The following is a 17,435-nucleotide window of genomic DNA, read 5'->3' on the forward strand; positions in this document are numbered from 1 at the left end:
AAGTTCAAAGAGGGGCAGCTCATTTTGTATTATCACAAAATAGGGGAGAGTGTGCGATGGATATGATACACGATTTAGGGTGGTAACCATTAAAATAAAGGCATTTTTCACTGCAGCAGGATCTTCTAATGACATTTCAATCACCAACCATCTCTTTAGAGTGCAAAAACATTTTGTGGGTGCCCATATACATATGCAGAAATGATCATCATAATAAAATATAAGAAATCAGCACTAACACAGAAAGATTTAAGTGTTAATTTTCCTGCACACTGTTTGAGAGTGGAATGGTAGAGAAACCGCTTGAAGGGGGAGGAGGACTTTAGTGTTTAATGAGCTGTCGACAAGGAGTTCTTTAGAGACGGAGTACAAGCTCAGATTAAGAAATGATGCAGAAGAAAAGTGGCCATGCCCTTTTGAAGGAACCAGTCTGGCATTTACCTCAAGCTATTTAGGGAAATCGCATAAAACCTAAATCAGGATGACCAAACATGGGTTTGAACCATCGTCCAGTGCTGTGCTACCATGCTCGTTAGCTTGAAGGTGGTTCAGTAAACCATCGGCTAGGCACTTAATTGTGAATTGCAGAGTAATTACATAAATGTAGCCATAAGGGAACATTGAGCACTTTTGGTACAGTTCTTCAGAGGAGTTTACTGAAACATAATGGAACCTCCACAGATCAAGTTTGTTGTGAGAATGTTATTTCTATTCATTTGCACTGCATTTATCATAAAACATTTACAGTATTTAATTGAATTTATTTTATAAATCTTTTTAAATGTATAAGTATTTAAAGATTTCACGTTTCTTTTTTCTTCTGATGACAGGCACAACTGTGACATTGATAGTCTTGTTGTTATTTTAGCTAATATGCTGAAGCCAAAACTGATGACTTTTATCAACTTGAATTCACTGCCTAAAGTTTATGGAACTTGTTTACCACTGTAATGTTATTGATCATTTCATCACATGTTGATGGAAAGTACTGCTTCCTACAAAAACAAGTCTTGCAGAAGCAGGCGTCCACTTTTGTGTTACATGCTAGCGACTATATAATAGCAAGTTATGTTGGCCAACAACTACTCATACTATTATTGTGTCATGTTACAGGAAGTGATGTCACACACCAGCACAGTACAATATACATTATTCATGGAACATAAATTTGAAAACAGCTTATACTGGAACTGCATAACAGTTTAATAAATTCAAACTGATCAACGGATTCAAAGCTCACGAGGTTACTCAAAGAAGGGCAAAACTCACATCTTGTGTTCTGTGGCTGACACTTGTTGTCAAACGTATGTCAGCCCAGGAACCAGAGACAAGCCAACAGGCAATTTGTCAACAAGTCATCACGAGAGCCTTAACAATTTTGTAATACATTATGTCTCACTCCTTCATATAATGCAAAGAACTGTTTTCATCAAGAAACATTGGCTGAGTTATCCTCCAAGGCTGATTACCAAACACACTTAGTAAACCAAGAGCAGAACCTTTTCGAAGGACTTTTTTAGCATAAATAATTCTACAACATAGAATTGCACCACATCCACAGATGAAATAGAAACAATGATAGTGGGTAGCAAGGTTAGAATAGAGAAAACAGAATACAAATGAACAACACACTTTTCAAAACATGCACCTAGATATAAAAAGCTCCTTAAATATAAAGTGTTTGATTTTCACACCAATATTGAAATTCTGAATAACAGCCTTCACTTTTGGTAACTGAATGAATTAAAATAAATGGGTATTTTAATTTTATCCAATGATAGCCAGTGTGGTAAGATTTTATCATTCAGACTCTGTCAATCATGGAAGAAGAAGAGAATGTGTAAAACACGCATATATGTAATCTCTGTTTGGGCATCACTTGAAAATCAGTAAAACTGGAGGTTCCCCTTGAGAGGTACACATGTGTATTATAATACAGGGTGTATATAAAGTCCAGGAACACTTTCAATTATCTATTGCACAAGAACCAAACATTGCACTGATATCACATATATGACATTTTGAAGAGAAACCCTGAAAGTGTTTTGTTTTCACATATACCGCCACATCATAGTTTGGTAATACGCCAAAAGTCAGCGCTAGTCGCAAATGTGGCAAGTTCCAGTGTGGAGCGAGCTTTCTGTGTGCTGGAGTTTGACAAAAACAAGTGTGCTACAGCTGTTCAATGGATATTTAGAACCAAGTACGGTAAGAAGCCACCAACATGGAAGGCCATTTCAGCAGGATGGGGCGCCACCCCATTTTCATCGAGAAGTTCGTGGATACCTTGAACACAGAGCTGTGGCACGAAGGATCGGCCGTGCTACAGAAGAGGACAGCTGTTTCATGAAATGGCCTCCCCGAACACCAGATCTCACTCTGCATGACTTTTTTCTGTGGGGGACACATTAAAGATGTGGTGTCGGTACCGCCTCTACCATGTGATGTAGCAGAGCTCCGGGAGACAATACCGGAAGTGACTGCCATAGTTGACAATGCCATGCTGGGATGGGCATGGCAAGAATTGGATTACCACATTGATGTCTGCCGGGTCACTCATGGTTCACATATCGAATGTTTGTAAAAAAACTTTCCGAGTTTCTCTTCAAAATGCAATATGTATGACATCTGTACAATGTTTAGTTCTTGTGCAATAAATAATTGAAAGTGTTCCTGGACATTATGTACACCCTGTATTATACAGTTAATAAAAATAAAGGAGTGGCTGTCCATACAAAAATTTGGTCGGTGGAATGTACAGTTATTAATAGGTCCAGGCTAAATATAGATGGTATTAGTGAAGTGGAATGGCACAAAGAACAGGAGTCTCAGTGCACTGGTATACAAGCAAAACAGAATTTATATCTGGGGCATAGATCTAATAATGAACAAAAGAAAAAAATAGTTATGTGGGTTAACTACCATGAACAGCATAGTGAATGAATCACCGTAGATAGCAAAACATGACAACTAGAATAGTAAAGTATACATAGCTGATAGCTCTACACATGATGAAGGGATGGAAAAGGTATGCTTAGTTAAAAGAAATCATCCACTATGTTACTGGAGATTAAAAATTAGCTAAGATGGTCAAATTTGATAGTGGGAAAAGGAACAGGAGGAAAAAAGTTACGAAAATGTGGACTGTGAGAAAGGAATAAAGCCTCCCTGCATACACCTGACTTAATAATACTGGAGCATGGTTGTACACATGAATGAGACCTGACGACAACAAAATATTTTTGGTACAGTAGGTAACAGTAAAACAAGGTTTTAGAAAGTAGGTTTTACACTGTAAAATGTGTCCATATTCAGACAATGCTCTGACCCTAATTTGACAGTTATGACATGCAGACTAAAACTTGAAGAGACTGCAAAAAATATGAAATAAAGGATGAGAGGCCTCAGTAATTTGAATCTGCCAGAAAGTGTTGAGAAAGTCCAACAGTGGAAAACCCAGAATGGCATAATGACAATATAACGAAAAGGATAAACTGCTATTCGCCATAAAGAGAAGATGTTGAGTCACAGGCAGGCACCTGCTACACAGGTAAGCTTTCAGCCAAAAGACCTTTTTTCTGAATTAACAACAGAAAAAAAACAGTGTGAGAGAGAGAGAGAGAGAGAGAGAGAGAGAGAGAGAGAGAGAGAGAGAGAGAGAGAGATGCGTTTATGTAAATGTGCATGTGATCTGTTGCGTAACTTTGGAGGAAAGGTAAGCGGATATATGAACATCCAAATTTCTGATGGCAAACTAGCACAAAACAAAGGAGAAAAGGGCAATAGGTGGAAGGAATAAATATGAGGACTATGCAGAGGAAAGGAGGTTGAAACAATATTACAGAAGTGCATGACAAAATGGATGAAGATAACATGGGGGAGGTAATACTGTGAGAATAATTTGATACATCACAGAAATATGTAAGTCAAAACAAGGAAGCTGGACTAGAGGACATTCCCTCAGAAGTCTTAAGAGCCTTAGGAGAGCCAAACATGATGAAATTGACCTGGCAGTACCAAGAAAGTAATGCTGTCATCTGACCGAAAGTTTGTTTGGATCCCACAGTACTTTGCTAGGCATAGTCCTTGTATGGTGGTATGTTGTCTACACATGTAAAGAACCAAACTGTAGTTGTAAGAGTCATAGGATGTGAAAGGGAGGTAGCAGCTGGGATGGAAGTGGGACAAGGATATAGTCTATCTCCCGCTTTGTTCAATCCATATACAAAACAAGTAGTAGCAGAAATTCAAGAGAATTTAGAGAAGAAATTAAACATTAAGGAGAAGTAATAAACACATAACATTTGCCGATGATATAATTCTGTCAGAGGCCACAAAAGACTTGGAAAATCATCTGAATGGAAAGGATACTGTCTTCAGAATAGCCTGTAGGATGTACAGTTGACTGAAGTCCAGTGATACAGACACAATTAGCCTTCTTTATAAAAAAACAAATCAAACAATATGTTTTTGGAAGCTGAATTACATAACAGATATATATCAAGTGGACATTTTGGTGAATATTATGTACACACATGTTAGACTAACTACAAAAAAATATGAGAAGGACACAATGTAACTTTTTCCTGGAGCTGCATCAAACCAGCTGTTAGGCTGAAGATGACAACAATAGCTGTTGATAATTCACTGAAATTCGTACACTCAAACTATGATCCACTGTCTTAAGTAGGGCCTAGTTGAGATTAATAGGTGGCAAAAAACCAGTCTGACAATGGTAATCAAATAAGAACTGCAAAATATTGTGATCAGCTTGGGTCCTTACTAAAGAAAATATTTTATAATATAGCCATAGCTATTGTCTCAGTAACCGTTAGATAAATTTAAAGAAAGAAAGAAAAGAAAGGATAGGTGTGGTTTAGTAATGAAAGATCAAGTACAAGCAATTCCTGATTTGTTATGTTTCTGCAGTATATTAAATTAACTTCTTCTATTAAAAGTGAGATTGGCCTATTGTAAGAGGCTGAAGATCAGTATTTTGCTTTTCAGTGAGAGAAAGCAGAGAATCAGCTGTAGCTGAAAACAAATTTCAGACACTGCTGTAATGTAATAAACTTATTTCTTTAAAAATTTACTTACCATATACTTAATCTAAATTAAAGGAGCAATACCAAAAGAAATTGGAATATTAAACAAGAAATAATAACGTTGACACACCAGTTGTAAGAGATACAGACTGGGCAAAGTGGTTGCCAACCAAATTTGGTGCATGTTTGAAAATTCCGACAGAATACCCATGGGTAAAAAATAAACAGTCAAACACAGATGTAAAGGATATATTCTGGCACATAGAGGTACATCGTGGATAACTTTGGGACATCAATTTCAAGGAAGCAATCATGAACAGAGACTGCAAATACAAGCAAGCTGAAAATCAGTAACTCTCCCGTCTGTGAGCTCACAGTCTTTATATTAACAGTTATATGGATAGCAAACGAAAAGAACAGTAACACGTTACACCGATTTTAAAACATGCTGTTAACAATTTTTCCCTGTCTGATACAAATACAAAACTTATAGTACATTGACCACAATTTATAGCGTAGTTAACCTAATTATAAAATATAAATAAACTAATACTGCAAAACTGAACAACACTGTCACTGAGTAAGTAATACACTGAATGTCAAGCATATCATCGCGTTTTCTGAACTCTACTCTTAAAGACTATCTACAACCAGTCCCTCTCAAACAGCTTCCATGACAGGAACATACAAGTATTTCACGCACTATATTTTTAAGTTTACAACAGAACTACAATGTTACTTCTAACAAGAACAATAAAACACTCGCAGCGCACATGTAAAAATAATTTCTTACACTTTTCATGGATAGCACGCACGAACCATCAATATACGAAACACATCGCGGAGTTTTACACATTGTAATCATTTAAAACCTAACAAATAAAACATTATAATCTTATAAATGCTGTATTTTCTCCCCCAAGTTCTTTTAGTGACGGATTCGAAATTAGCCTTACATTAAATAAAACTTGGGTTTTATAGATAAAACATGAAAAGATATTTTTAAAACAAACGTACCACAATGATATCCTGTCTTTTGGGTATTCTAACCTCTCTAGGAGCGTCAGAAAGTAAGGCAATGTATGAGCTTTATTTCGAACTAGAATTGCGATGACAACCGTAGGATCTCTCAAACTTTGAGGATCGGTAAGTTCTTCTGCTCTAATGAATGCAAAAATAATAAGTATTGCACTGTACAACCCAAAACTGCAACTGACGGGGCAGTGCATTGCCACGCTATGCCTTCTGCTTCTCATATTCTGTGTAGTTACTGTGTACACCGATTTGTTTATGTTTCGAATTCAAAAGTCCCCCTGACGTCTACGATAATGCCACCTGTTGGCAGGTACAGAAATCAATTTGCAAACCACACCAAGCGGTAATATGTCGACATTTAATCGATGATACTGTTGTCGATTTTTCGAGATACAGCATAATATCGACTATACATCAAAGTAAACTAGTATCGAAAAGTAAATTTCCATCAGTGATATCACAGGCTAATATAATTAATAACTGTGGTGATACATAGAAATCACTTTTACTTTAGCGCACCCAAGGAGCAACTTGTACTTGGTTGTAACTGCACTAATTTATAAACTATCAATTATTTCAAGCGGCTCTTGTATACTTTTATATCCATACTCTGCAAACTGCATGGCAGAATGGTAATCCCCATTCCACTATGTATTAGTGCTATTTCCCGTTCCATTCACGTATTCAGCGTGGGAAGAATGACTGCTTAAACGCCTAGGTGCGCGTTGTAGTTACTGTAATCTTGTCCTCGCAGTGCAAATCCTTGTCTGCCACTTGGTTCACCCACGAATGGATTCGTTTCATTTCATATATTTACAAATTGTTCCACATAGATGTTGACCGATTCCTACGGTGTGTCTTTAATATCGTAGTTATAGGCTCCTATGTCTTTTTCTTTTTTCGGCTTGGAGCAAATTTGACAGTTCCCATTATTTAAGGCACGCTGCAAACCTTTGAATGATTTTCACATCTTATCGAGATTTGAATGAACATTTTGCAGAATTTTTTAGACGTAACGTCATTACAGATAAATGCAACATCAGCAAAAACTGACGTGACTAGAAAGCTATTAATGTACAACATGAATAGCAACGGTCCCAAAAAACTTTCCTGTAGCATATCCGATATTACTTCTATATATTTCGATGACTCTCCATCCAATATAACATGCTGTGTCCTCCGAACCAAGATATCCTCAATCTAGTCATTAATTTCGCGTACTTGCTTATCATAAGCATATGTGAGGTACACAGTCAAATTATTTTCGTTCAAAGACTTCCATTGATCTCCAACTGTTTCTCATGATACTTTCCAGAATGTTATAGAGATTGATCAATGTAGGCTCAATAAGTATTGAAGTATTCATAAATTGTTGAATAATAATGAGTATGATGAAATTATCTCGGGTTATCATCGGTGTAGTAGCATCGACTTACTTCAAGACGACAATGCTACCTGACTGATCGCTAGAGAAAATTTAATTAGTGAAATTCGCTGAAAAACTGTTCAGATAAGTTTCGCTTCACTGGCATGGCTTTTCTGTCGTAAACATCTTTCTAAATACTCTTTGGACCACAAGATATCGTTATATGAAGTCGCCTGTGTAATGGAGATATAAGTGAACCTGTAATCTCATTGTAAGTCAGTAGATGTAGCACGTCTCCAGTTGTGAATGAGAGAATGCGGCTTTTGTATACTATACTGTTCAGTCTGTCAGCATACCTCAGATGGTCATTTCAGGGTTAGATCATGTGCACATTGTTATTATCTTTTCAGGGTTAGGGATGACAGAAAGACACCAATTCTTACGAGAGGTTAAGAGTGAAACAAATCTCCACTTTAGGAAAGAAAGCAAATAACATAATATTGGCATATTCCACCAGCAAAAACAACTGTTGGTTAAAAATTTCAGCATTCGCAGAAATCTTATTTCTACCCAATTTTAACTCATTCAGTGGAGAATGTCAGCTATCTTTACTGCATCAAAATATTGGAGAACTAAAAAATATAATAAATGAAATAATTATCAGCACTGATGAACTACAGTCATCAAACTCAGCTGGCATAAACGGCCTCTCCGAACATATTGTGACCACTGGTATACAGGGCTATTCAAAAAAAGGAACTGATTTCAATAATTTATATTTCCCAAACTACAAAACGTTCTTGAAAAGAGAAAAGTTCAAATTTTTATCCCTCCAGTGTGAGCACCATGTGTTACAAGACAAATTTCAAAACAGTGGCTCGTTTCCAGCCACATACGAAGCAGCTGGTTACTCATTATCGAATTCACAGCTTCAACACTGCAATATCACAGATTCTTAAGAGTGTCAAGTATAGGGAGGATACAAAAGCCGTGTTTTACGTAACCCTACATACACTCCTGGAAATGGAAAAAAGAACACATTGACACCGGTGTGTCAGACCCACCATACTTGCTCCGGACACTGCGAGAGGGCTGTACAAGCAATGATCACACGCACGGCACAGCGGACACACCAGGAACCGCGGTGTTGGCCGTCGAATGGCGCTAGCTGCGCAGCATTTGTGCACTGCCGCCGTCAGTGTCAGCCAGTTTGCCGTGGCATACGGAGCTCCATCGCAGTCTTTAACACTGGTAGCATGCCGCGACAGCATGGACGTGAACCGTATGTGCAGTTGACGGACTTTGAGCGAGGGCGTATAGTGGGCATGCGCGAGGCCGGGTGGACGTACCGCCGAATTGCTCAACACGTGGGGCGTGTGCCGTCGACCTGGGACCGGACCGCAGCGACGCACGGATGCACGCCAAGACCGTAGGATCCTACGCAGTGCCGTAGGGGACCGCACCGCCACTTCCCAGCAAATTAGGGACACTGTTGCTCCTGGGGTATCGGCGAGGACCATTCGCAACCGTCTCCATGAAGCTGGGCTACGGTCCCGCACACCGTTAGGCCGTCTTCCGCTCACGCCCCAACATCGTGCAGCCCGCCTCCAGTGGTGTCGCGACAGGCGTGAATGGAGGGACGAATGAAGACGTGTCGTCTTCAACGATGAGAGTCGCTTCTGCCTTGGTGCCAATGATGGTCGTATGCGTGTTTGGCGCCGTGCAGGTGAGCGCCACAATCAGGACTGCATACGACCGAGGCACACAGGGCCAACACCCGGCATCATGGTGTGGGGAGCGATCTCGATCTCCTACACTGGCCGTACACCACTAGTGATCGTCGAGGGGACACTGAATAGTGCACGGTACATCCAAACCGTCATCGAACCCATCGTTCTACCATTCCTAGACCGGCAAGGGAACTTGCTGTTCCAACAGGACAATGCACGTCCGCATGTATCCCGTGCCACCCAACGTGCTCTAGAAGGTGTACGTCAACTACCCTGGCCAGCAAGATCTCCGGATCTGTCCCCCATTGAGCATGTTTGGGACTGGATGAAGCGTCGTCTCACGCGGTCTGCACGTCCAGCACGAACGCTGGTCCAACTGAGGCGCCAGGTGGAAATGGCATGGCAAGCCGTTCCACAGGACTACATCCAGCATCTCTACGATCGTCTCCATGGGAGAATAGCAGCCTGCATTGCTGCGAAAGGTGGATATACACTGTACTAGTGCCGACATTGTGCATGCTCTGTTGCCTGTGTCTATGTGCCTGTGGTTCTGTCAGTGTGATCATGTGATGTATCTGACCCCAGGAATGTGTCAATAAAGTTTCCCCTTCCTGGGACAATGAATTCACGGTGTTCTTATTTCAATTTCCAGGAGTGTATAAAGGTCACAAGGTGCGAGTTTTGAGACCTGGGAGGAACGGAAGATAAACTTCATTGCTGGTAGCCTCAAAGTTCTCCAGACTTAACACCTTTTGACTTTCATCTGTGGAGTTAGGTAAAAGACTGTGTTTTTATCCCCTGTATGTAGACACTCTTGAAAGTCTGCGACATCACATTGTTGCAGCTGTGAATTCGATAACGAGAGACATACTGCTTCGTGTGTGGCAGGAAATGAGCCACCGTTTATATATTTGTCTTGTAATACATGCTGCTCACATTCAATGGACAGAAATATGAATTTTTCTCTTTCCAGGAACGCTAGAATTGTGTTTCTACCTTTTGTAGTTTGGAAGCATTAAGTGTTTGAAATCTGATACTTCTTTTTGAATAGCCTTGTCTATGTGTTAATTGGTACAGCATTTAGGTCAGCATCTAACTTCTGTAGAGCAGACATGGAAAAAGGAGGAGTTGCCACATTCATCAAGAACTGTCATTTATTTAAGAACTTAGACATTCATAAATTTTGCCTAGAGAAACACAAGGAAGTGTATGCAACAGAAGTAGAATTTCATAATAAGTGAATCATAATAGTAAGTGTATACTGAGAACCAGCAGGTAATTTTAATCTGTTCATAAATCACCTTTAAGCTTATTAGCCTGTTTAACATAAAAAAAGGAAATAGTGCTTGCTGGTGACTTTAAAGTAGGTTTCCTTAAGAACTCTCACAGCAAGGATCTATTAGAGTCAGTGACACTACCACTCAATTTAATTCCTACCATTGATAATATCTTTATATACAGGTCTAATGAACAAAATTATATTATAAAAGCAACAGTCAATGGTCACTCAGACCACGACATGCAGTTCCTTTTGTTAAATGTTAATACTGAACTGTGTATAAAGTCTATTAAATCTGAATCCAAGAGGCTGGTCAGTAAGCAAAAAATTGATTATTCTTGGACACTCCTCAAGGACATGAACTGGAGTGATGTATACAGTGCTAATGTCATGAATGAAAAATGTAACACCTTTAATAATAAGTGCTTATCTTATTTGAACACAGTTTTTCCCCAAAACTAATGCAGATTAGACCAAAGTCTACAAGAAACTATGGATAACACAAGGAATAAAGGTTTCTTGTAAAAAAAAAACTGTATCAGTCAGTCAGAAAGATCTCTGATGTTGATGCTATAGTACATTACAAGACATACTACAAAATATTGAAGGAAGTAAGAGGTATGCCAAAGTAAATACACTACAAGAAAAAGATAATCACATCAGATAACAAAATAAAGACAATATTGGATATAGTAAAGGAAAGGACTGGTAGAAACAGACTTAAAGAGGGGAAATAGTATTAAGAGTACATGATACATTGGTAATAGATGTGTGCAGTGTTGCAAAACCTTTTAACAAACATGTCATAGCTGTCACTGAAAAGATGGCGTTGTCAGGTTCAGTAGATGCTGCCATAGAGTACCTCAGACCAGACAATACACAGAAATTCACTAATATGAATATGACCCTCACTACACTAGCGGAAGTAGTGTCCATCATAAAAGTTTAAAATAAAAAATCTAGTGGTTATGATAAAATATCAACAAAGTTAATTAAAGAATGTGCTTCTAAGTTTCATATCATATTAAGGTATCCATGTAACCAGTCGTTTATCAGTGGGACATTTACTGAATGGTTGAAATATATTGAAGTTAGGCCTTTGTCTGAGAAAGGAGATAAAGAATTACTGTAAAATTTTCGTCCAGTTTTGCCAGCCTTCTCAAAAATTTTAGAAAAGGTAATATATGGTCAGCTTCTTAACCACTTGACAGCAAATAATGCATTGTTCAAGTCTCATTATTATTTCTAAAGGGATCTGATATCGAGAAAGCTATTTACTCAAACAGGGAAAATTTACTTAATTCATTAGGCAATAAATTATGGCTACTGGTATATTTTGTGATCTGTCAAAAGCATTTGACTGTGTAAATCACAACATCCTTTTAACTAAATTAGAGTATTACAGTGTAACAGGAAATGCTGCAGAATGGTTCAATGCCTGTATCTCTGATGGGAAACATTGGGTGTTATTAAGGAAGAGACATATATTAAGCTGTCAGGCATCATCCAACTGGGAACTAATTATATGTGGCATCCCACAAGGTTCTCTCTTACAGCCCTTGCTTTTCTTTGTGTATATCAATGACCTTCCATCAGATCCCAAGTTTGTTCTGTATTTAGATGATAGAAACATTGTAATAAATAGCAAATCAAGTGTAATCTTAGAAAGATCAGTTAATTAAAATTTCATGGACATTAATAAATAGTTGCTAACCAATTATCTATCACTAAACTTTGAAAAAACACGCCATATGCAATTCAGAACTTGTGAGAGGTTTCCCACCAGTATAGGCCAAGAATATGATGACAAACAGACAGAAGTAGTGGACAGTGTGAAATTCTTGGGATAATAGCTTGATAAGACACTTACGGGACAAAAAGTTATGCCCACCTACTTAAAAATGTTTGTCCATCTCTGGAATGCAATTCAGCAGTGATTTTGCATGGCATGTATTCGACAGGCACTTGATAGGTTTCCAGCGGTTTATGGGATCAGCTGCCTACGAACAGGTCACACACTTCCCATAGTTTATGGGTGGTTGGACTGTTGGTGCGGAGCTGGTGCCCGATAGCGTCTCAGTTGGGTTTCAGTGGATTCAGATAAACCAAATTTGATGCCCAAGACATCAACGTGAGTTCTTTTATCATGCTCTGCAAACCATTGGCCTTGTGACACTGACAGTCATCCTGCTGGAAGATGCCATCACTGTTGAGGAAGACATCAAGCATAATTGATTGTATGTGTTCCCTAATAATGTTCATGTAGACCATAGCTGTCAAGGCGTCTTTGATTACTACCTCACATCCCATGGAAGCACAGGTGAATGTTCCCCATAACATATACTGCTCCCACCAGCCTGCAGCCATGGCACACCGCATGTTTTGAGCAGTTGTTCACCTGAATGAGGGCGTATCTGGACACAACCATCGACATGGCTTAACATCTGTTGTTGATCACCATGTTCAACACTGTGTGCTGAACGGTGTGCACCAAAAAACTTGTGCCTGCGCCAGCACTGTACTCTGTCATCAGATCTGCCGCAGATCACCTGCTATCCTGCTTTAAAGAGAGCGCAAGCCTCCTTTCCCTATGTTTCGTGAAGAGGTATGGACTTCCAATTTCTTGTCGCCTTCTCATGGTTTCAGCATTCTTCAATAACTCTCCACTGAAAATGTAATTCAAACGTTCAGATTTGACATACAGCAAAGTAATAGAAACACATTCATATGTACCTACATACTGGCATTGCATACATTTTTATACATGCATCTCTATACCATTGTAGACACAAACATCTTGTAAAATTACTAGCTTTCTTACTTACCGTCACTCAACAAAACTACTGATAAGTGAACAAAGCAGTGGGTAACAGTATAAAATAATGTGAATATTAGTACAATCTGATTTCTACATAAATTCAGTTCAGTAATGAAACCATTGTAAATAAGTGTTATAGAATGATTTTTCTATTCAGCATTTATTGTTTCACAAATGAAAATATGTTGAAAAATATTTTGACTCATTCCACATACACAAAAATAATTTCACTTGGGACCTATGGAAGGTACATTGTCATATTCCTATTTGTTTTTCATCGTAAATGTTCATTGTGTATTCTTATTCTTCTGACATGGGAGATCTCCTCACTGTTGATCAGTTGGAATGAAAAGTACATATAATGTAATGTAATTTAAATTGCAAGAAGGGTTGTCAGCTTGGGAAGTTGTCCACAGCACTGACATTCGTCACAGTGATGTTACTCGAACATTCAACTGCTATCAATAGCCATCAAATATTAATATCTGATTCTTAGTGGTTGTTCACGGTCGACAAAACTAGATGATGGTCACTACTTTCAAATTAAGACTCTTAAGTACACCAAAAGAAATGCAACAGAACTGCAATCACCTTTTGGGGTTGACTTTGAAGGGATATGTTGAACCACTCTTAAGTACACCAAGAGAAATGCAACAGAACTGCACACCACCTTTTGGGGTTGACTTTGAAGGGATGTGTTGAACCACACAGTAAGCAAGTCTCCACGCATTCTATTTGGTCGCTGCACATTGATCACAACAACAGTACAAATCCCTTAGCACAATACTGCACAAAGGTGGTCGGTAACGCACCACCAGTATTGGAACCTGACTAAATGGCATCTTGTTGTCATTACTAATGAGTGCAGGAATGCATTGTGTTGTCATTACTAATGAGTGCAGGAATTGTCTGATGTCTGGTGATTATCGTAGAAAGTTGTGGAGGTGATCAGGAACAAACAAACATCTCAGGTATGTTGCCCAACAACAAGTTAGCTGAGCTACGTTTCGAGCTTGTATTATACCGTACCTCTCATAACTATTGATGTTAATTTGAGGGCTGTCAGTATTAGTCAACGGCCATGCCATAGTGGATACACCAGCTCTCGCCAAATCACTGAACTTAAGCACTATTGGGCACTGTTGGCACTTCTATGGGTGACCATCTGGGCCACCATGCCCTATTGACCTATCAGGATGCACTTAGCCTCTTGATGGTGACAGAGGAGCTACTTGATCTAGCAGTAGTGACTCAAGGTTGGGAAAATGGTCTGCTGACCCCACGTCACTCCACATCCACATCTGATGACACTAGTTGGCTGAGGATGACATGGCTGTCGGTCAGCACTGTTGGGACTTCCAAGGCCTGTTCAGATGGAGTGAAGCGTCAGGATAGAATGCTTCAACCTATTGTCCTCGCCTAGAGTCAACATTTCGGCAGTGAGCTCGTTTTTCAATATAACACTGCATCCACTTCGTGAACACTTTCCCCAGAAGGCAAGAAGCAAATGAATAGAATGACGACATCTCATTATTGAGCATGACTGGAACCAATGAAACTTGCTGTAAGTTGCTGTAGGAACTCAAGTCACACACTAGCTGACCTCTGAAGAGCCGCCGTCGAAGAGTGAGGCAGGCTTGAATAACAACATCTCGACTGCCTTGTGGACAGAATGCCAAAGATTAACAAAGTATTTTACAGACCAAGGGATGGAACGAAACGGTATTGTATGCTACTCACCAGCAGATTTTGATTTTACAGACGTGTGTAGATGCACCTTTTCACACATACAGTGGTCTAGAAGTAGCTTAATCAGTACAATTATCAGTCTGAATAAATTTTTTTATTAGTGGAGTTTGCAGTAATGGCCAGCGGTGACTGTTACTGTCCGTTGATGCGTAACTTGAATGTGAAACTTTAGTTTTTCCAGGTATATAAAATGTTCGAACAACTTATGGAAACGTAGCTGGGCGACATGTTCCACAACTGTAGACAATTCAACAGGTGCACCCATGACCTCCGTCTAGACAGTGTTGTGCAACAGCGGATTTGCTCAGCTGTCGTAAGCGTGTGTGATGCTTAAGCTCAATACACCGGTGTTCCATGGTTCTTACTGTCTGACCAGTGTATTACAGGCCACAGCTTCAAGGAACACTATAGACATCCACCTTGCACAAACGAAGATCACCCTTTACAGACCATAAAACGACCCTAACCTTATTTGGTGGTCAAAAACACACTTCACACAGTGTTTCGGCAGAATACGACCAAATCCTGTTCAAAATGCTTCCTGATAAGGAAAAGAGGTCATGGACTTAGGAGCCACCTCATTATTTCCACCACGCAATCCTTCGTACCTGGTCTGTCTTTCACTATAACCACTTTGACAAAAGGTGACTTCGAGATGGGCTGACTGAGCTGACGAACATCCAGGTTCGAAATAAAGGTGGTTTCGAAGACGTCTCCCAGCTGCATTCACTTCAGTTGTTTGAACAGGACTTTACTTGTCCCACATCTCTAGAGGCTCACTTTCATTATGGTAATAACAGAACGCAATGTGTGAGCGAATGAATAAATGGACTGGAAAAACTACTCTCTAGAACAAAAATATATATGTGTTTTAACAATGATGAAAGTAGTTTGTTCTAAACATTTTCATTCACTAATGTGTTATTTCCTAGCGCAACATTGTCGGCATCAGATAAATATTCTAACTGTTGTTACTTCGTTAATGTCGTTATGAAAAGACACTTAACTTGTCTGTGCATGCTTTACACCTACCTTCGCCGTTTACAAGAGCCTTAAAATTATTTTTTCAGTCAGCCACAAAGCGATAGCGAACATACTGACCATAATTTCCAGCCTGCAAGTCCACATTACTCTCTGCACTCACTGAAAAAATGTTCCTTCATGCTATTCACTCAGTGGAATCAGGAACTATGACTATAAATAAAAGTTTTGAGTTTTAAATGATTGACATATTCAGTAAAAGTTCATATGCACAAAATGTAACAACAGTATAATGGGCAAACTATGTTCTCCCCATATTGCGGGTTGCCTACATCAGGGGCAAGTATACATTCAGGGGCAAACCTATTCTTTTCTTTTGATTGACAGGTTCTTAACCTACTGTTTTGCTAGGAGGATTAAGATCCCCTAGGGATAATCCATCCTTTTGATTGACACAATATGACCCCTGTGGATAAACATTCCTTTTGATTGACAGGTCCTTAACCTATTGTTCCCCCACCCCTACCCCCTCCATCCCAACCCCTCCACCTCATCCTCATCCTCCCCAGTTCCTCAGAGAACTCCCCTCGCCAATACAAGCATACTTTTGATACCAATTTGAGTGACTAATTAATTAAACCCTCTGGGACCCCCTCCCAATTCCCCCCTCCCCCCCCCCCTCTCCTAGAAATTGGTGGGAAAAAACTCAGTTGTTCTGTCATTTGGAGGGAAATCGATTGCAGTGTCTGGAATATTGTTTAAGCAATTTAGGCTCTGTGTGGAATATTGATCATTTACACAATTTACGCGATGCAAGGCGGTGTTTGAAATATAGTTTATTCATTTAGTTAAAAAATTTGTCGGATATTGACTGCAGTGTATGGAATACTCTTTATTTGAACAATTTACAGGATTCAAGGTAGTGTATGGAATGTAGTTTATTTAAAGAATTTGTCAGGAAATAGGTCGCAGTATGAATATTTAACAATTGCGGCGCTTTTTTATTCTGAACGCGCTTGGAAACGCTGAGTAGGTTTAGTTTATATTTGCTGTCGGAGTCGGGGATGTTAAGGGTCTTACTGTTTATTTTCTCACTTTTCGAAGCACACTGGTGTCTAAGCACAGACGGGAAAATCAGAACAATTACATATCTAAAACTTCATGACGTATTTCGAAACCGACCGTCACTTTTTGCAGATGTACAAATTGCTAGAATCTCAGCGGCAAACTATTTTGCCCAGATCGAGAAACATTCAGGAGTTGTATTGCACTGACAGTTAAACCCTACAAAAGTGGTCTACAGATCACGAATGGAATTAAGACTGGTATAGTAGCCGCCATTTGTGGTCTCCCGTGCGTACCTCTATCATCAGGGCACCACAACGAAGGTCAAAACCGCCCAGTGTCCTAATTACAGACCACGTTACTAAAT

The 17,435-nt window shown here is 39.4% G+C and overlaps 1 protein-coding gene across 1 annotated transcript in view; it reads right to left on the minus strand.

Annotated features, from left to right (window-relative positions):
• LOC126259947 (glycosyltransferase 25 family member) overlaps positions 1-6,425 on the minus strand; it is an 846,623-nt gene extending 840,198 nt beyond the window's left edge. The window contains exon 1 of the mRNA XM_049957050.1: positions 6,063-6,425. Coding sequence (XP_049813007.1) covers positions 6,063-6,301 — 239 coding nt within the window. The 5' untranslated portion in view covers positions 6,302-6,425. The remainder of the gene's footprint in view (positions 1-6,062) is intronic.
• Between the last annotated feature and the right edge of the window lie 11,010 nt (positions 6,426-17,435).

This window comes from Schistocerca nitens, chromosome 5 (genome assembly GCF_023898315.1).
Source record: "Schistocerca nitens isolate TAMUIC-IGC-003100 chromosome 5, iqSchNite1.1, whole genome shotgun sequence".
NCBI lineage: Eukaryota > Metazoa > Arthropoda > Insecta > Orthoptera > Acrididae > Schistocerca > Schistocerca nitens.